At 39.9% G+C, this 21,812-nt stretch overlaps 1 protein-coding gene across 4 annotated transcripts in view; it reads right to left on the reverse strand.

Annotated features, from left to right (window-relative positions):
- The window catches only part of rabgap1l (RAB GTPase activating protein 1-like), a 587,017-nt gene that overhangs the window by 455,558 nt on the left and 109,647 nt on the right, over window positions 1-21,812 (reverse strand). For all 4 annotated transcript variants that reach the window (XM_073063719.1, XM_073063720.1, XM_073063721.1 and 1 more), the window contains exon 10: window positions 21,005-21,171. In XM_073063719.1, the coding sequence (XP_072919820.1) occupies window positions 21,005-21,171 (167 nt within the window). The remainder of the gene's footprint in view (window positions 1-21,004; window positions 21,172-21,812) is intronic.

Genomic DNA, 21,812 nt, shown 5'->3' on the forward strand with positions numbered 1-21,812 from the left:
ACTGGCAGTATAAGTACCCTCTTCCATTTTAACATAGAGTCTTAGCAAACTACAGCACAGAAACAAGCTCTCCAGCCCGTCTAGACCACACCAAACCATTTCCTAGAACTGAGGTTGTACTCTGTTGGATTAGATTGTTTTCTAGACTGTTTAATTGTTATTTTCTTTGCACTTTAACAATTAAGGGTCTGTTTGTATTTTATATGTATGTAACAGCTTAGTATGTTTCCTACTGGCCACAGTATGTATATGCAGTTGTTCAGTGTGTCCCCTGGTGGTTACACTGCTGTGATTCTAGAAAATTCTGGAAGCTTCTCTTGGTACTGCTTTATCTGAATGGGAGCTGTGGAAATTGTGGTTAGGCAAGGATTAGAGACAATGTCCAGGCAAGGATAAGCTATGGGAGTTGTAGTCAAGTGAAACTACCAGAGACACCTCTGCTTACTACAGACAAGGTAGGCTGGGGTGTCTGCAACAGTGTGTACTCAAGCTAAACAAATGAGGTCTCCATAGTAAAACTTTTCCAGAATGGTCTTCCTAAAACATAGTGTCCCTTTACACAATAAAGGTGCTGGAGACAGACGAGATCAGAATCAGAATTAGGATTATCACGAGTATGTGTCATGAAATATGTTAATTTAGCAGCATCAGTACAATGCAATACTTGTATATGATAAAATAGGAAGAAAAAATAAATTACAGCAAATAGATAAATATATTAGATAGATATAAAATAGTGCAAACCAATAATATATTAAAAAAGTGAGTTAGTGTTCATGGGTTCAAAGCCTATCTACGAATCAGATGGCAGAAGGGAAGAAGCTGTTCCTGAATTGCTGAGTGCGTGCCTTCAGGCTTCTGTACCCCCTTCTTGATGGTAGCAATGAGAAGAGGGCATATCCTGCATGATGGGGGTCCTTAATAATGGATGCCATCTTTCTGATCCACTGCTCCTTGAAGATGTCTTGGAGAATATGGAAGCTAGTACCCAAAATGGAGCTGACTAATTTTACAACTCTCTATAGCTTCTTTCAGTCCTATGCAGTAGCCCCTTTCCCCCCCATACTATACTGTGATGCAGCTGCCAGAATGCTCTCCACAGTACATCTATAATAGCTATACTAGAGTGTTTTAGGTGACAAACCAAATCTCTTCAAACTCCTAATGAAGTATAGATGCTGTCTTGCCTTCTTTATAGCTGCATTGATATGTTGAGACCAGATGAGACCCTCAGAGATCTTGACATCCAGGATCTTGAAATTGCTCACTCTCTCCACTTCTGATCCCTCTATGAGCATTGGTTGGTGTTCCTTTGTCTTACCTTCCTAAGGTCTACAATCAGCTTTTCATCTTAATGACATTGAGTGCAAGGTTTTGCTGTGACACCACTCAACTAGCTGGTATAACTTGCTCCTGTACATTCTCTCATCACCGTCTGAGATTCTACCAACAATGGTTGTATCATCAGCAAATTTATAGATGGTATTTGAGCTACAGTAGCTCATGGATATAGAGTGAGTTGAGCAGTGAGCTAAGCACACACCCTGAGATGTGCCAGTGTTGATCATCAGCAAGGAGGAGATATTATCACCAATCCACACAGATTGTGGGCCTTCCATTTAGTAAGTCAAGGATCCAATTACAGAGGGAGGTACAGAGACCCACTATCAATCAGGGGTTTGGGAATTATGCTGTTAAACGCTGACCTATAGCCAACAAATAGCATCCTGACATAGGTATTTGTATTATCCAGGTGATCTAAAGCCATGTGAAGAGCCATTGAGGATGGGTCTGCCGTAGACCTATTGTGGAAATAGGCAAATTATAGTAGGTCCAGATCCTTGACGAGGCAGGAGTTGACTCTAGCCACCAACTTCTCAAAGTAATTCATCACTATAAATTTACAAGGGTGTTGCCTGGATTGGGGAGCATGTCTTATGAGAACAGGTTGAGTGAACTCAGCCTTTTCTCCTTGGAGCGACGGAGGATGAGAGCTGACCTGATAGAGGCGTATAAGATGATGAGAGGTATTGATTGTGTGGATAGTCAGAGGCTTTTTCCCAGGGCTGAAATGGCTAACAGGAGAAGACGCAATTTTAAGGTGCTTGGAAGTAGGTACAGAGGAGATGTCCGGGGTAAGTTTTTTAACGCAGAGAGTGGTCAGTGCATGGAATGGGCTGCCGGCAACAGTGATAGAGGCAGATACGATGGGGTTTTTTAAGAGACTCCTGGATAGGTACATGGAGCTCAGAAAAATAGAGGGCTGTTGGTAACACTAGGTAATTTTTTTTGTAATTTATTTTTTATTCAAGTTCATCTTCAAACAAACATTTCCATAAGATGTATTTCAGATATTGTACATATATATCATATAGTCATATATAACCATACAACATATAACAATTACAGCACGAAAACGGCCATCTCGGCCCTTCTAGTCTGTGCTGAACGCTTACTCTCACCTAGTCCCACTGACCTGCACTCAGTCCATAACTCTGCATTCCTTTCCTGTCCATATACCTATCCAATTTTTAAAAAATGATAATATCGAACCTGCCTCTACCACTTCTACTGGAAGCTCGTTCCGCACAGTTACCACTCTCTGAGTAAAGAAGTTCCCCCTCCTGTTACCCCTAAATTTTTGCCCCTTAACTCTCAACTCATATCCTCTTGTTTGAATCTCCCCTACTCTTAATGGAAAAAGCCTATCCACGTCAACTCTATCTATACCCCTCATAATTCTAAATACCTCTATCAAATCTCCCCTCAACCTTCTACGCTCCAAAGAATAAACACCTAACTTGTTCAACCTTTCTCTGTAACTTAGGTGCTGAAACCCAGGTAACATTCTAGTAAATCTCCTCTGTACTCTCTCTATTTTGTTGACATCTTTCCTATAATTCGGTGACCAGAACTGTACACAATACTCCAAATTTGGCCTCACCAATGCCTTGTACAATTTTAACATTACATCCCAACTCCTATACTCAATGCTCTGATATAAAGGCCAGCATACCATAAGCTTTCTTCACCACCCTAACCACATGAGATTCCACCTTCAGGGAACTATGCACCATTATTATGCCACAAATCTGCACATAATATTTATCTGAGGTATACACTTATAGAGAGGATAGAAAGAACAAGCGAAAGGAGAAAACCGTACAAGTAGGGAGTGATCTTTTTTTTAACAACATATTCATTGATTTGTGAGAATAAAATCAGGCCTGTGAGGTGTTATGTAGTTACACCATTTTTCCCGGTATGAATCAAATTGTTCCAACTTATGATTAACAGATGCTATTACCTTCTCCATTTTGTAAATGTCATTGGAATTTCCATCCATATGTTTAAAAATGGTTGGGCTCTCCTGTGTTAACCATTTCCAAGTAAGAGTCAGCAGTATATTCATTAAATATTTATCTCTTTTTAACCATTCTTGAGGTATATACCCAGAATATATGGTCTTACTTTCTTAGGGTATTTCACACTTAAAGATGTCTTGTAGGGCATTGTGTCTCTCACTCCAATAGTCTTTGATAACGGGACATTCGCAGAAAATATGATAATGATTTCCACTATTTCTCCAGCAAACAGGGAGGTTACTATCATAATGGAATTTCTGAGAGGGTGTAATAAAATATCTTATCAAGTTTTTCCATCCAAACTCCCTCCATTTCTGTGAACTGGTACACTTCCATTGGTACCTCCATATTATTGCCCATTCTTCCTCAGATATAATTATCCCTCCTTCCTTCTCCCATTTTGTTTTAATGTATGAAGTCAAATGTGTTTTAAGATTTGACAAACCATTATACATGCTTGAAATCATTCTACTACCGTTATCTGAATTATATGCTTTTCTAAATAGCTCTATCAAACATGTACTTGCCTTGGTTACATTTTTAACCGTCCTATTAACATATTGTCACATCTGTAAATACCGATAAAAGTCTTGTTTTTCCTAACGTGTTTCTCTTTAAGCATTTCAAAACTGAACAGTGTTCTGTCTTTCATTATATTGCAAAGAACTGTTATTCCTTTAGCTGTCCAGTCCATAAATCTAGCATCCAGTTTTTTCAGCGTAAAATCTGAGTTATATGAACACCATTTAAGAATTGCAATATCTCCCTCTAGTTTATATTCTTTTATAATAGTTTTCCATATTTTAAGAGTCCATTTCACCCATGGGTTATCAATAGTATTTATGTACCTTTGTAGGTTGCTATCAGTCAAAATTGCCTGTATGGGGATGGAAAATATCCACTTCTCAATGTTTTTCCATTGACTGTCATATGATGCGTTGCACCAGCATATCACAGCTCTCAACTGTGCTGCTAAATAATAATCTCTAAGAGAAGGTAGACCCCATCCCCCCTTTCCCTTGGCTAATTGCAAAGTTTTGAGATGAACTCTGGGCCTTTTACCTTGCCAAATATACCTTGATAACATCTTGTTCCATTCATTGAATTGATTTTGATTAATCTCTATTGGTAGGGTTTGAAAGAGTCTGGGCAGTATATTCATTTTAATAGATTCAATGCTTGAACCAAAACTAAAAAAAAAGGAATTAGGTTCCATCTTGTTATATCTTCCTTAATTTTTTTAATATATAGGCTGATAATTGCATTCTGATAATTTTGCCAAATTTTTTGGCATAATGATGCTCAAATATTTGAAATACTCTGTTTGCCATGCCGTGGGATATCTACTTTCAATTTCTCTTGGTGGGCTATAGTAATATGAAAGTAATTGGGTTTTATCTATGTTGATCTTGCATCCTGATAATTGACCATACTGTTCAAAGGATTGCATCAGTTTAGGTAAAGAGTATATTGGTTGCCCTAGATAGATCAAAATGTCATCCGCATAACAGGCCAATTTATGCTCTGTCCCTTTAATAGTAATTCCCCTGATATCTTCATTTTGTCTGATGTATTGAGCTAATGGTTCCAAATATAATGTGAAGAGTAGTGGTGACCATGCACAACCCTGTCTCGTGCCCCTTTCTAGGGTAAGGCTATTTCATAAATATCCATTGATTCTAATCCTAGCAGTAGGGTTGTCATATAGAGCCTGTGTAGTTTTAATAATTGTGTCATGGAAACCAAACCTATGTAAAATTCTGTAAAGAAAATTCCAATTAACTGAATCAAATGCCTTTTCAGCGTCCACGCTTATCACTATTGCTTCGATTTTATTTTTTAGTATATGATCCATATCCTTCGTATATTGTCTTGTGTTTGGCGTTGTATAAAACCGGTCTGATCGTTATGTATCAGTATGGGTAGAAACTCTTCTAATCGTTTGACCATGATGGAGGTAAATAATCTATAATCTACATTAAGAATGAATATTGGTCTAAACGACCCACATTCCATTTTATCCTTGCCTTCTTTCGGTATAGCTGAGATTATAGCTTCCTTCCAGTTGGGTAGCATTTGTGCCTTTCTCAGAGCCCAGTTCAGTGTGGGGAGTAAGACAGGAATTAACTCATTTTTAAATTCTTTGTACCACTCTCCCGTATATCCATCTGATCCTGGTGACTTGCTTAATTTAAGCCAACTAATTGCAGCTTTTAATTCAACTTCAGTTATGTCAGCAGTCGTCGTTCTATTTTGTTCTTCACTTAAAGTGGGTTACTCTAGATAATTCAGGAAGGTGTCAATTTGGGTTATGCTTCCCCCTGAAATTTTGGAATATAGAGTTTCGTAAAACACTTCAAAAGCTTCTTGAATTTCACTTAGCTTATTTTTTATCATTTTTGTTCTTGGATTCCTAATTGTATGAATTGTATTTTCTGCTATCTTTTTATTTTCAGTTTCCACGCCAGTATTTTTGTAGACTTAGATCCACTTTCATAACGTCTGTTTCTGAAACATTAATTTCTTCCTGATTTGTTACGTAGCCAAACTATTAATTTCATTCCTAATTTTTAAAATTTCCTCAAATGTATCCTGTGCCAGATTCAATTTGTGTTTTTTTTCTAGTTCCTTCAGCCTATTTTGTAATTCCTCTAATGTTTCATTCCTTATTTTTTTCTTATATGAAGATATCGCTATAATTTTCCCTCTTAAAACAGCCTTCAGAGTATCCCATAGAAAGGGAGGTGAAACCTCACTATTATCATTGAATTCTAAGTAAAGACCAATTTCTTTTTTAATTTGTTCCTTAAAGTAGAGATCATTGAGTAGACTTGAATTTAGTTTCTAAATAGTATTCTTTGGCTGAAGGTCAAAATCAACAGATAAATATATAGGTGCCTGGTCACTGACATCTATTGTCCCAATTCCACAGCTGTTTATTTTGTCTTTGTCTTTCCCAAATGTTATTAAATAGTTTATTCGTGTATATACAGAATGGGGGGCAGAATAATGAGTGTAATCCCTTCTGTTGGGGAAAAGGTCCCTCCATATATCAATTAGACCAACATCCTCAAAAAGTGTATTCACTTTCTTATGTAAGGATTTTGTTTCATAGGTTTTTCTATTGGAAGAGTCTAACTTTGGTTGTAATTATAAATTTAAGTCTCCCCCACATATCAGGAGACCTTCTATTTCCGTTACCATAATATTCGTAATTTTCTGAAAGAAGCTAGTATCACTTCCAGGGGGTGCATATATATTCAATAGAGTAACTGAATTTCCATCTATATTCCCCCTTACCAAAATACATCTGCCCTCCTTATCTCCCATTTTGAATACTTTTTCAAAATTTAGCTTGTTTGAGATAAGAACAGCAACTCCTCTCCTATGACCTGATTCATATGAGGAGAAAAACAAATTAGTGAAGCCTACTCTCTTTAGTTTCTCCATGCTCATTATCACTTAAGGTGAGTTTCTTGTAAATATTCCTCATGGTATATTTTTTCATTTTGGATAGAATTCTACAACATTTAATTGGATTTAACAGCCATTGACATTAAAAGAAATGAATTTTACTTTGTCCTTAGCCATGTGTATTTATCTGTCAATATATCACTGAAATTAGCAGAATAAAGCTTAATCGATCTGCACTCTGAACAATTAAGAACCAAGAAACACGAATAATAATTTTAAAAAGGCGACGAAGGTGTGATTCCAAGGCTGAGGTCTCTAGTAGATGACCCTGGGTTGAGCTAGAGGAAATGTCTAGCTGTGGCGGATAGCCCCTCCTACCTGTGAGTTGAGAGCCCCCATTGCAGTACCCATAAAAGTAAGTACACAAATCTATATCCATTACACAGAAAAGATTTCCCTGTGTATTCCTCCCATATTTATATTCTCATTTAGGTGGGGAAAAAGGAATGAATGAATGCATAAAATACAATAATTGAGTAATATAAAATCCACATTATAATAAGTATTTCTTGAGATAGGTATATCACTGTCTATTTTTGCTTCCGTTTAGCTTCTCAACACTTTTAAAGTTAGCCAAACCTTATGGCTCTTCTGGAGGGGGTGAGGGCTGTCCTTGGAAAATTCTCAGTCTCTTCCTGATATATTTCTCTCGCTCTCCTCCCGTCCCTGCTTTCTCAATTCTCTCACTATTTCCCAAGCAGAGTGGGATAACTGATCAGCCAGGTTTTCTCTCAGTTTGATCACACTGCTGGGCACACCTCTAGCCTTCATGTCTGTAGTTGCCTCTTCCACCGTCTGATACAGTTGGATCCCATCGTCATAAAACACCCACAGTTTAGCAGGGTACAGAGTTTGAAATCTAATCTTTCCTTGCTTTGATATTTGCTTTACTTCAGAATATTCTTTATGTCTCTGCAGGACCGCTGGGGGGTGGGGGGAGTGGTAATCTTGATCGAAATATATTAATTTCCCATCCAAAAACACCCTCTTCTTACCCCAGGCCCTTTGTAGAATATCCAACTTGGTATTGTATTGAAGGAATCTAATTACTATTGAGTGTGGTTTATCTTCTCTGTCTCCAATAGGCCACAGGGCGAGCGCACAATGTGCCCACTCAATTTCAAGCTCCATAGTTAAGGGAAGCTCCAGCGCATCCTGCAGCAACTTTCATACAAACTCCATCATAGACAAACCCTCCACTCCTTCGGGAACATTGTATATCCTGATATTTTTCTGCCGTGATCTTCCCTCCAGGTCAATCAGTTTACTTTCTTGTTGATTTAATATTCTTATCATCTTACTTAGTATCTGTTCCACGTTTTGCACACAATTTTCTACCTTCTCAATTCGTGTCTCTGCCACCACTATTTTTTGATTGACATTGGCGAGCTCTGACTTGATATCATTGAGTTGTTGTTTTATATCTTTTTGGAACTCCCGTATCTCTTCCAGAATTTTGATCATATTTGCCGCTTTACCCGAATGAGGCCCATCAACAGCCTCGCTACCACGCTTTTGGGTAGGAGAGCCGCTCACTGCACCCCTCTTGTCCATAGGCTCCGTAGTGATGCTTTTTTTATCTCCATTCTTTTCCCCCATTCTTGCCCCTTTTATGAATTCAGATATTTTCGAAAGATCTTATATTTGAAGGATTAATGGGGCAAAATATGCATTTTTCCAGAGGAGCTATTGACTTAAGCTGCCATTCTGGACGATGACGTCACCGGAACCGTCAACCCTAGGTAATTTCTAAGGTAAGGACATGTTCGGCACAGCTTTGTGGGCCAAAGAGCCTGTATTGTGCTGTAGATTTTCTATGTTTCTATGTTTTTACATGAGTGCTACTGGACAAGTCATTAAGGCAGCTCACACTACTCTGCTTAGGCACAGGTACAATTATTACCTTTTTGAAGCAGGTGGGAATTTCCGACCTTAGTAGTGAGAGGTTGAAAATCTCCTTGAATACTCCTGCCATTGGTTGGCACAAGTTTTCAAAGACTTACCAGGTTCTTCATCAGAGCCTGCCACCTTGTGAGGATTCACTCTCCTGAAAGACAGTCTGACATTGACTTCTGAGGCAGAGATCACAGAGTCACTGGGTGATAGGAATAACAGGAGGATGTGACCACCAAGATGGCTAGCACTTGACTTGGTTATAAAGGAATTCAGCCCCACTAGCCGATCAGTCTTAAATCCTCTGCTGCTCATATATGAATAAGGGACTGAGTCTGACATTGGAATGCAAATTTCCTCATGTGTGGAGTAGTCAAGGGATACCTACACCTTAGTTGCTGATGTAGAAAAGTTGCAGCATTAAAACAGGGTTGCCATGGTCTAGGTAGTATCCTGCACAAGGTTACTGTGGTCCAGGTAGAGTTCTACACAAAATTGCTGCAGTCTGGGCTGACGTCCTGCATGAGCTGCTGTGGTCCGGATTGGTGTCCCACATGAGGTATTGCCGTGGTCCAGGTCAGATCCAGCACAAAGCACATGAAAATTTGGATAAAGTGTGTTGCTTAAAATGGAATTCTAAAGTACGAGTGTGTGTATGAAAGAGAATGTGAAAATGTGAGAGAGAATGTGAGAGTGAGTATGTGTGATTGGTAGCATGCCTGTCTTGGACCTCTAAAGGATCCCAGTATGGGATTGTACCAGAAAGCATTAAGCATGTTGGGAAGTAAATTGAAGTGTGTGGAATGGACTAAATGAGCGTCTGCACATGCATTCTTAGAGAAAGGAAAATGTGAGACTGTAGGGTGGCATGTGTTTTTTCACTGTAGATACAAAATGCAAAAACAGTTGAATGAATACTGTAAAAATACAGACAAAGTGAGCAAAAATCAAAGAAGGAAAAGACACAGAAAGAACAGGCAAAGTATAATAGTGTCTACCTCAGTGTTTGAAAAGAAACAATTAGTATTAGAGTCTGAGAATGAACAGAGCACAGTTTCAACAAAATCCATGCCAAGAGATGCCACTTGATTATTCAGTGATGAGGAATTGAGGATATAAAAAAAATCATTTTGAACCTATGTAACCTCTGGCTAAAAGAATAATTGGGACTGAATAGGAATTTTTGAACTGAAGTAAACTTTGTCTTCAGCAGTTAGCTAAAAACCCCGGCTTATACTAGTTTTCCTTTGGTATGCAGAAAGAGACATTCGGAGTTGATAGCATTATACATTATACCCTTGTTTGAGTAAGGGGAGGAGGACTAACCGATAAGGACAGGAATGAACATCCATCCGTAATTAAGTCAGGGCCTTGTAAAAGGAATAACTGATAAGGACTGGACAGTACATCCATCTGTAATTAAAACCTTGATTTAACAAACTCTCTTATCTGTAATTAAGTTTTGCACCAACAGACTTGGTGGGAGTACCAGTTCTAATAACATCTGCAACAGTAATGTATGGGACTTACTATGTATAAATATACGGCTATAACCAAGTGGGTCCACTTGTCCGATGGTGGCAGTACTTACATGCCTTCCCTTTGACAACTGGCTCTCAATCTACTGCAAGAGGGTGTGCAATAAACTGCTGTAACTATAAGAAGCTGGTCTCCTGAGTTTTATTCAGATTCGACTTAAACACTGAGGTCAGTGTCATCTGGTGCACTGCCACAGGTGGCAATTCCGAACAGCACTATGGAAGATGGGAGGTGAAGGGTGCAGAGAGGATGAGAAAATTGTTGATTTTAACGTACCTTGAATTAATCTAATAGGAGCTTTAAGAAAATGTTTCCCTTGTGTTGTAGATTGGCATAAAACAGTGTCAGCCAGGAGACCATGTGTGGATTAATATGTAGAACATGTAATTAATTATTTTCAAATGTATTCTGGTTTAACTCTAGGAAGCAGAAACACCCATCTTAATAAATGTTATTGTAAATCAGTTGCAATCTAGGTTAAAGGAAAGCATAGCGTTACTTATGTGAGATGAGAACAGCGAAGTAAAATTGTGAGTGCTTTACAAGATTGTCACAAGCATGTACAACATCAAAGGATTAAAACTGTTCAGGGGAATGAAGACAATAATTGTGTGAGACTTCCCAGGCTGCTTCACTATAAGGCTATATTGTTTTAAAAGCATTGTGATAACTGTCCTATACTGTTTGAATGTTATTTTAACATAGCTTTGTTCTACATTAAACTAAATTTAAAATGACCAAATTTTGACCAGATTAACTTTTGCTTAAAATTTCACTGTAAACTTCAGTTTTAACAGTACCTGCTATATACACATATAGCTCATGTGACCCACTCATGACTGGTAATTTTTGTTTTGAACAGCATAGTTGTTTAGATAATAATATTCTAAATGTATCAGCATTACAGTTCCTTGATTCAACAAACATGGAAATGAGAAAGTGGGCACAGTAGGGGTAAACATGAGGACGTCTGTGAAGGGTATGTCGTTAGAAATAGAAAAGGGCAATGTTATGATAGTCATGGGAGATTTTAACATGCATGTCGACTGGGAAAATCAGGTTAGTAATGAATCTCAGGAGAGTGAGTCTGTTGAAAGCCTAAGAGATAGCTCTTTAGAGCAGTTGTCGTTGAGCCTACTAGGGAATCAGCTATACTGGATTGGGTGTTATGTAATGAACCGGAGGCGATTAGGGAGCAAAAGAATCCTTAGTAACCAGTGATCACAATATGATTGTGTCAAATTGAAATTTGATAGGGAGAAAGTAAAGTCTGATGTAGCAGTATTTCAGTGGAGTAAGGGAAAGTACAGTGGTATGAGTGAAGAATGGGCCAAAGTAAACTGGAAGGAGCTGCTGGCAGTGATGTCAGCAAAGCAGTAATGGCATTCTTTTCTGGGAAAAATGAGGGGGGTGCAGGACATGTGTATTCCAAAGATGAAGAAATACTCAAATGGTAAGATAGTACAACTGTGGCTGACAAGGGAAGTCAATGCTATTGTAAAAGCAAAAGAAAGGGCATACAACAAAATAAAAATTAGCGGGAAGATAGAGGATTGGGAAGTTTTTAAAAACCTACAGAGAGCAACTAAAAAAATCATTAGAAGGGAAAAGATGAAATATGAAAGTAGCTAGCAAATAATATCAAAATGGATAGCAAAAGTTTTTCAAGTATGTTAAAAATATAAGAGAAATGGGAGTGGATACAGGACCACTAGAAAATGAGGCAGGAGAAATAACAACGGGGACAAAGAGATGACTGATGAACTAAATGACTATTCTGCGTCAGTCTTCACTGTGGAAGACGCTTGCTGTATGCCTGATGTTGTAGTGTGTGAAGTAAGAGAAGTGGGTGCAGTTACTGTTATAAGAGAGAAGATGCTCAAAAAGCTGAAAGACCTAAAGGTACATAAATCACCCGGACCAGAGGAAGTGCACCCTAGGGTTCTGAAAGAGGTAGCGTTAGAAATTGTGGTGGCATTCGAAATGATCTTTGAAAAACCACTGGACTCTGACATGGCGCCAGAGGACTGGAAAATTGCAAATGTTACTCCACTCTTTCAGAAAGGAGGAAGGCAGCAGAAAGGAAATTATAGACCAGCTAGCCAGATCTCAGTGGTTGGAAAGATGTTGGAGTCAATTGTTAAGGATGAGGTGATGGAGTACTTGGTGACACAGGCCAAGATAGGAAGTCAGCATAGTTTCCTTCAGAGAAAATCCTGCCTGACGAACCTGTTGGAATTCTTTGAGGAGATTACAAGTAGGATAGATTAAAGGGATGCAGTGGTTGTTGTATATTTGGACTTTCACACATGGTTTCCTTCAGGGAAAATCCTGCCTGACGAACCTGTTGGAATTCTTTGAGGAGCAAGGATGTGATGCTGAGGCTTTATAAGGCACTGATGAGGCCTCACCTTGAGAATTATGAACAGTTTTGGGCCCTTCATCCTAGAAAAGATGTGCTGGCATTGTAGAGGGTGTAGAGGAGGTTTACAAGGATAGTTCCAGAAATGAAAGGGTTATCATACAATGATACGCATATTGGTGGAGAATATGATATATTATATATATATATATATATATATATATATATATATATATATATATATATATATATATATATATATATATATATATATACAATATAATATATATAATAACATATCTAACATCTGATAGCTCCGGACCCGTACTCACTGGAAGGATGAGGGGGGATCTCATTGAAACCTTTTGAATATTGAAAGGCCTAGACAGAGTAGATGTGGTAAGGATGTTTCCCATGGTGGGAGAATCTAGGACAAGAGGGCACAGCCTCAGGATAGAGAGGCGCCTTTTCAAAACAGAGATGCAGAGAAATTTCTCTAGCCAAAGGGTGGTAAATTTGTGGAATTTGTTGCCACATGCAGCTGTGGAGGCCAGGTTGTTGGGTGTATTTAAGGCAGATATTGGATATGGCATCAAAGGTTAAGGGGAGAAGGCCAGGAACTGGGGTTGAGGAGGAGATAGAGAAAAAGGATCAGCCATGACTGAATGGCCTAATTCTGCTTCTATGTCTTATGGTCTTAGTCTTCGGCGGACAGCCTGGTCACTGGGCTCGTAGATGCCCTTGGGCCAAGGAAACTATGATAATGGTTTCTGCCTCCACCACCAGCACCAAAGTCTATGCAGTTTAACTAATCGATTCCCAAACTGTCCTTAAGAACTTGTACAATTTTAATTCTGCCTGTTGTAAAGGGTCATCTGATATAAACTCTCAGGTAATATTGCTTTGATGGCTTTTCCTTCCAATCCGATACTGGGAAAAATTTTAGTGGAGAATCCTAGTGGAACTACAGGGTATGCACTTCATATAGCAGCTGAGGTCCTTTCCTCTTGTTCTGCACAAGCAGCTGAATCTTTTTGCCTTAACATCCTTGCAGCTGGTGCACTGATTCTCATTTTGCCTTAGGAGCAGCACATTACAATGGAGATTAATGGAAACTATGTTGGTTTCTCATCTCTCCTGAACTCTGATAAAACACAGTGAATCTTTTCCTGTTTTTCAATTACTTACTCCAATTGTTGTTTTAAACTATGTGGCTCATACCACATGGTGGTATGAAATGGTGAAATAACTGTAGGGAACAAACTGGCTGACTGCTTTGCTAAAGCAGCAACAGCAGATCTATATGGACACAACCAGTGTGATCAGGCTGGGTTTTTTTTCCAAATTCTTTTGATGAACTAGAACAATTACAGCATGTGGCATCTGTAGCTGAGAAGACTCTATGGAATAAAGCAGAATGCAGTATGTATAAGACTATAAAGGATGGTGGGTATAATTGAAAATGACAGATTCTCGACCATAGCAAGAAAAGAAACAGCAAATGTATGATTTACCAGAGACATAATCCCAAAAGACACTGCCAATATCTTCTACTCCTGGGCCCTCCCCCAGAATTCATTTGTGTATCTCCTAAATGTATGGGTTGTGATTAAGTTCTTGTTATTGTGTTTATTCTCCCCATGGGTAAAAGCTTATCCAACTCAGAAAAATGATGTAATTGGTGTTAACTTATATTATAAGAATTTATTCCTAGGTTTGGAATTCCAGAAAAAATCTCAAATGATAACAGTCCTCACATTATTGGTAAAGTTGTCTAGGATTTGACAAAAGTCTTGTAGTGTAAGCATCATTTCACCTGCCCTTACCACCCTCAATCTTACAGGGCAGCTGAAAAGCAGAACGGGACCCTGAAAAAAAGGTTAACTTAGTTGTGTAACAAGATCAAACTGAAGTGGCCAGAGATGCTTCCACTGGTCATCATGGAAATGCACTGCACTCCAACTATATGACAGGCCTATCCCCGGATGAACCATGTGCTTGCCAGTCACCCCTCCCGTTTTAATTAAACAGATGGACATCCATATTATGAATGAAAACATGGTGCATTATTATAGATAACTAATATAAGCTCTTAAAGGTTTTCATCAACAAGTACTTGAACCCCAGAAGATCATAACTACTGCAGAGTGTCAGACCCATCAGCCAGGAGAGTGGATACTGGTGAGACCCTACCGATGAAAGAACTGCCTGGAGTGTGCTGGGAAGGTCCATTCCAACTGTTGCTGGAATGTGCCCTCTACTGTGCCTATTGTCTTGTTTATTATTTATTGTAATGCCTGCACTGTTTTGAGCACTTTATGCAGTCCTGGGTAGGTCTGTAGTCTATTGTATTTTTTTTTCTGTGTTGTTTTTACGTAGTTCAGTGTCGTTTTTGTACTGTTTCATGTAGCACCATGGTCCTGAAAAACGTTGTCTCGTTTTTACTGTGTACTGCACCCTTGTTGACTGCTTTAAAGGTCCAAGGAAAGCCAGCGTGGATGCACGCTTTGCACATTAGGCCAGTGATGTCACCAGACCAGGGAGCAGAATACCAGACCTTGATAATAAGGACTGATGGAATGAGCTCTTGATCTTTGCTATTTGTCATCTTAAATAACCAATATGCATTCTAAGTTTTGGGTAATCTGGGTACCTATTTTCTGCATAAATGCAGAAGTTATACACAACACTAAAACTCCTAACACTTTGCTTCAGTTATGAATATGTATCGCATACTTACCGGTCGGGTTGTTGGGTGTGCTCTAAGGACCTATACATTCAGAAGGTGGATTGTCAATGTGCCCTATTCTCCTGAATCATAGTGAGTTTGATTCAGCGTTTTACTTTGATAATGAAACCAGAACTGTAAAGGGGCCAGGAAACTGTTTTGAGAATTAGTATCAACCCACCTACAATGGCATGTATAACCTCCACCACCTGAAGCTGCTTCATGTGAATAGGGGTGAAGTATGTTATTGTAACCAACAAGGGACAAAACTTATTTTTGCTTCTTAGTGCTCAGAGAGGCTGTGCCAGAGGGGATGGTCGGAGGCTCGGAGGTTCAACGGACTCGGAGTCTGCTGCGGTCGGGGCACTTTCACTGTGTGCTGCATCTGCGAGGCTGGGCCCAGCGGCGTTTTCATTGTGTGCTGTGTCTGCGAGGCTGAGTCGGGCGGTGCCATGGAAGTCCATAGCGGGGGTATTCCCTTCTGCCGCCTGCGTGGGATGACGAGTCTATCGGGACCCTGAGGACTTGTGGAAACTGTGTGGTGGTTTCTTTCGAACTTATAGTCTTTTAACATCTTTGGACTATTTTTACTGTGCCCATGGTCTGTTTTTTATCAATTATGGTGTTGTTTGCACTGTTGTAACTATGTGGTTTTGTGTAGGTCTTGTAGCTTTAGTTTTTGGTTTGTTGGGTGGTAGGGTTGGTCTCCTGACTTGGTGTGTCTGGGTAGTCTTGTTTTGTCTGGTGGATTTGGAGCTCCTTTCCAGGAAACGCGCTAAGATGGTAGCGCAATATTAATACGCAGCAGCCTCTCCGGACTCTGGATTTGGGGATTGCCAAACGTTATGTGGATTTTCTGGTGTAGTCTGTTTTGTTGTGTGCTTTTGTGATATCATTCTGGAGGAACGTTGTCTCATTTTTTAACTGCATTGCAGTTGTGGTTTCTAAATGACAATAAACCGAAATTCAATTCAATTCAATTCAACTAGACTAAGGTAAGAGTATGTGCAACGCCTATACCACTGGTGACCCTCCAACCAGTTAGCCTGACCTCAGTGGTTGGGAAGATATTAGAGCCAATTGTTAAGGATGAGGTGATGGAGTACTTCATGACACAGGACAAGATAGGACAAAGTCAGCATGGTTTCCTTCAGGGAAAATCCTGCCTGACAAACTTGCTGGAATTCTTTGAGGAGATTACAAGTTGGATAGATAAAGGGGATGCAGTGGATGTTGTATATCTGGACTTTCAGAAAGCCTTTGACAAGGTGTCACACATGAGGCTGCTTACCAAGTTAAGAACCCATGGTATTACACGAAAGTTACTAACATGGTTAGAGCATTGGCTGATTGGAAAGAGGCAACGAGTGGGAATAAAAGGATCCTTTTCTGGTTGGCTGCCAATGATTAGTGGTGTTCCGCAGGGGTCGGTGTTGGGACCACTTTTTTTTATGCTGTATATAAATGATTTAGCTGATGGAATAGATGGCTTTGTGGCTAGGTTTGCAGATGATACGAAGATTGGTGGAAGAGCAGGTACAGTTGAGGAAACAGGTAGGATGCAGAGGGACTTGGACAGATTTAGAAAATGGGCAAGAAAGTGGCAAATTCAATACAATGTTGGAAAATACATAGTCATGCACTTTGGTAGCAGAAATAAATGTGCAGACTATTTTCTAAACAGGGAGAAAATCCAAAAATCTGAGATGCAAAGGGACTTGCAGAACACCCAAAAGGTTAACTTGCAGGTCGAGTCAGTGGTAAAGAAGGAAAATGCCATGTTAGCATTCATTTCAAGAGGTCTAGAATACAAGAGCAAGGATGTGATGCTGAGGCTTTATAAGGCACTAGTGAGGCCTCACCTTGAGAATTGTGAACAGTTTTGGGCCCTTCATTTTAGAAAAGACGTGCTGGCATTGTAGAGGGTCTAGAGGAGGGTCACAAGGATGATTCCAGGAATGAAAGGGTTATCATACGATGATATGCAGATTGGTGGAGCATTGTACAGACCCAGAGCCATCTAACATTTGATGGTTCTAGGCCTGTACTCACTGGAATTCAGAAGGATGAGGGGGGATCTCATTGAAACCTTTCGAATGTTGAAAGGCCTAGACAGAGTAGATGTGGAAAGGGTGTTTCCCATGGTGAAAGAGTCTAGGACAAGAGGGCATAGCCTCAGGATAGAGAGGCACCCTTTCAAAACAGAGATGCGGAGAAATTTCTTAAGCCAAAGGGTGGTGAATTTGTGGAATTTGTTGCCACGTGCAGCTGTGGAGGCCAGGCCGTTGGATCTATTTAAGACAGAGATTGATAGGTTCTTTATTTGACACAGTATCAAAGGTTACAGGGAGAAGGCTGGGAACTGGAGTTGAGGAGGAGAAACAAAAAGGATCAGCGATGATTGAATGGCGGAGCAGACTCGATGGGCCAGATGGCCTAATTCTGCTTCTATGTCTTATGGTCTTATGGAATCATGTTATGGTATTTACTAGGTGTCTGGCTGCCAGGAGTACCCCTTAAAAAAGTAGGATCATTGGCCTGAACCAAATTGTGGAGTGGATTTTGTTATCTGGCTTATGTCATACCACGTATGTACTACCTTCTCAGACTCTCTCTAAATTCCACTGTGCAGGCCTGCCATCGAAGGAACATTATGGAAACTGAGTGTTTCCAGATAATAGCATCCCTGTTCTGAGGACCTGCCAGACTCACTCACAAGAGTGTCAATATGGCCTTAGCGCTGGAGAAACTGGTTAATGATGATACATGATAAACATGATACAAATCAGGCCATCAATATCATCACTGCAGAAATAGTGGCAATCTGCACTGTGGTCCTTCACAATCAATTTGCATTGAACTTTTTGTTGGCCAAAAAGGGTGGTACTTATGCTATCACTGGCCAGGTGTGTTGCATATACATCCCTGATATGTCCAAGAATATCACCAGTTTAGCTGTGCACATCCAAGTAGAAGCTGGTAAGGTTAGGGTGATTGAGGAAAAAGCTGCACAAGACTCCATGCTCGCTTTGGGGACCCTTTAGCTGGCTTCACTGTTTATATGGGGTCTGGGGCAACTCTATTGTACAGTGAGCAATGGGAGCTTTATTCTTGTTAGTTGTCATATTCAATTTAGTCTCTTGCCTGAGATTACTCTGTAGAATATTAGCTCACAGAGCAGCTACCTCCATCATGATACAACAGCCAATCGTCCCTGACAAAACTGTCACAGAGTTTCAGACACTCTGTGCTATTGAAATTCAGTAAGATTTATGTTGTCCTACACAGGATAAAGTGGAGGTAGTGTGAAAGTTGCAATAGGGAAAGAGTTAAAGACTACGGCCAAACAAGAATAGCCTAGAGCAGTTGTAGTAAGTGATACTACTGGAGAACCTCTGCTTAGTACAGGCAAGATAGGCTGGGGTGACTGGGACAGTGTGAACTCAAGCCAGACAAATGAGGTCTCTGTAGTGAGACTTTTCCAGATTGGTCTTCCTGAAACATAGCGTCCTTTTACACAATAGTGGTGCTGGAGAAAACAAGATAAGGATAACAGACCGAATACAGGAGTCTTAGGACCCACATCACCATGGTTGGAACAGTAATTACCCCTCAACCATCAGGCTCTTGAACCAGAGGGGATAACTTCACTCATCCCATCACTAATCCATTCCCACAAACTATGGAGTCATTTTCAAGGATTCTTTATCTCATGTTCTCAATATTTATTGCTTGCTTGCTTGCTTGCTTATTTATTTATTTATCTATCTATCTATCTATTTATTTTCTTTTTGTATTTGCAGTTTGTTGTCTTTTGAACTTTGGTTGCTTGTCTGCCCTGTTGGGAGCTGTCTTTCATTGATTCGATTGTGGTTCTTGTATTTACTGTGAATACCCGCAAGAAAATGAATCTCAGGGTTGTACATGGTGACATAAATGTAGCTAAATAATAAATTAACTTTGAACTTTGAATTTGTGAAGCATACCCAACAACTAAGGGACAATTGTCTTTACTAACTTCAAAATATCGTCAACTGCCCACTTGAAGTTTCAACCAAATTTTAACACCTCTACTGTGAGTGGCAATTGATTCTGCAATCAAGCAACTCAACATACACAATTTACCAAATGGTCAATATCCGTAACTGATAAGCCAATTCTATATAAAAATAGCAAGTGTGGGTGACCGGGCCTATCCTGTTCTCCTTGTGCACAAGTGAAATAAAAAGAATGCTTGAGTCATAAGCATGGAGATCTTCTGGGCCTGGTTATTTTAATTATTTTATTCTATTTATTTTATTACCAGCAATTACAATTACTTTGAGGATCCACCAAGATGAAATAGCCACTCTATTCTAAACTCTGTCACAGCAGGGTATCCCCAGGACATGGAAATGGTTCAAAGATATTCTGAAATCTTCCTTGAAAAAATAAAACATCCTTATCAACTCCTGAGATCCTTGGCCTGTTATTGCTCAAAATGGAACAGTTCTGGGATAGGACTGAGAAGCTCAAGTCTATGCATTGGGAACTCCAGTGAAACAGAGGAAGGAGCACATGACCTCTCACCAATCAAACAGCTCTTGCTCCATCTATGGCAGTCTACAGATACCTCAAAACTGCAGTGGAAACAAGTCATCCTCAATCCTGAGAAACAGCCCAAGAAGAAGACTGCACATTAAAAGTACTTTAATTGCATGGAATGTTTTGAGATGTTTGGAGACATTTTTTTACATATTTACTTGATTGCTAAAGCTGGTCAGACTATCCTGAATTTTATACATAGAATAATGACAGCAACTGTAACCAAGGAATGAAATGGTTCTCTTCCTGATCTGAGGGAATGGACCTGTCTCTCAAACTGCTCTACGCCTCCAATCCCCTAAATGGGGAACGGTCTACATTCCTCCCAGAGCAGGGATGAGTCCTTGGAAAGGAAATCATGAAGTGACATAGGGATCAGTGTCTATAAGGGAGGGATGTAGTGTTACACTAATACGTTTAGTGCCAAGGAAGGGATGCATCTCTTGGTATCAGCAGAGGAGACCCCATCTCTAAATAACAACTTCTGGCATCTTGGGCTCAGATACCAAAGTGTAGATGATTCCTGACCCTGAAGTAGAGTTACAATTTGTTAAGTTCCAATATTAATTTATAACTATTTCTTCTCCCCCATGGGCCTGAGATAGTGTGTTTTCCTTCCTCAGTAATCTCCCTCCTTGCACATATCCCTGCAAACAACAGAAATGCTACACCTGCACATTCACCTCCTCCCTTACCTCCATCCAGGGCCCAAAAAGTCCTTCCAGGTGAGGCAACATTTCAACTGCAAATCTGTTGGGGTCATCTATTATATCCAGTGCTCCCAAAGTGGCCTCCTCTAAACTGGTGAAACTCGACATAACTTGGGGAACCGCTTTGTAGAGCACCCTCACTCCATCCACCAAAAGTGGAATTTCCTGATGGTCAACCATTTTAATTCCTATCCCCATTCCCATTCCAACATGTCAGTCCACGGCTTCCAGTTTTGTTATCCATTTCCATAGATGCTGCCTGACCTCCTGAGCTCCTCCAGCATTTTGTGTGTGTTGCTCTGGATTTCCAACATCTGCAGAATCTCTTGTGTATAGGTAATACTCCTACCTGTTTCAGCTTCATGTGGAAGGCTTCACTGAAGGTCTTTCTGCTGAAGTACCAGAACCTCTCGTTGGCTGAATACACACGGACCACAGTTTCTAACTGAAACCGAACTGGCTCCACCACCTCAGTGATCACCAAGTCCACAGCTACTGTCATGTATACCCTCACATCTGCGAGCAAAACAAATCCAAGCTAAAATTAGTCAACCAATGTTGTACTGAAAACAGAAACTATTGGAAATACTCAGCATGTCAGGCAGCATCTATGGAAAGAGAAACAGAGGTAATGCTCCAGGTATTCTGGTTTACTTACACATTCCAAGATTTGCTGAATAAGTACAAGATACAAGATTCAGTTTATTGTCATTTAGAAACCACAAACGTAATGCAGTTAAAAAATGAGACAACGTTCCTCCAGAATGATATCACAAAAGCACATGATAAAGCAGACTACACCAGAAAATCCACATAATGTTTGGTAATCCCCAAATCCAGAGTCCGGAGAGGCTGATGCATATTAATATCGCGCTACCATCTTAGCGCGTTCCCCAGAAAGGTGCTCCAAACCCACCAGACAAAACCAAAAACTAAAGCTACAAGACCTACACAAAACCACATACGGTAGTTAAATATAGTTACAACAGTGCAGACAATACCATAATTGATTAAAAAAAACAGACCATGGGCACAGTAAAGATAGAAACTGGCAACTGAAGGTAATAGTGGCAGTATCAGTGGTAGGAGCAAGAAAACTGATGGAGACTCTCATTGGTGAGGTGAAGAGGGGTAGTAGCCTCAAATTCCTGTGTGTT

Source organism: Hemitrygon akajei, chromosome 12 (genome assembly GCF_048418815.1).
Source record: "Hemitrygon akajei chromosome 12, sHemAka1.3, whole genome shotgun sequence".
Taxonomy (NCBI): domain Eukaryota; kingdom Metazoa; phylum Chordata; class Chondrichthyes; order Myliobatiformes; family Dasyatidae; genus Hemitrygon; species Hemitrygon akajei.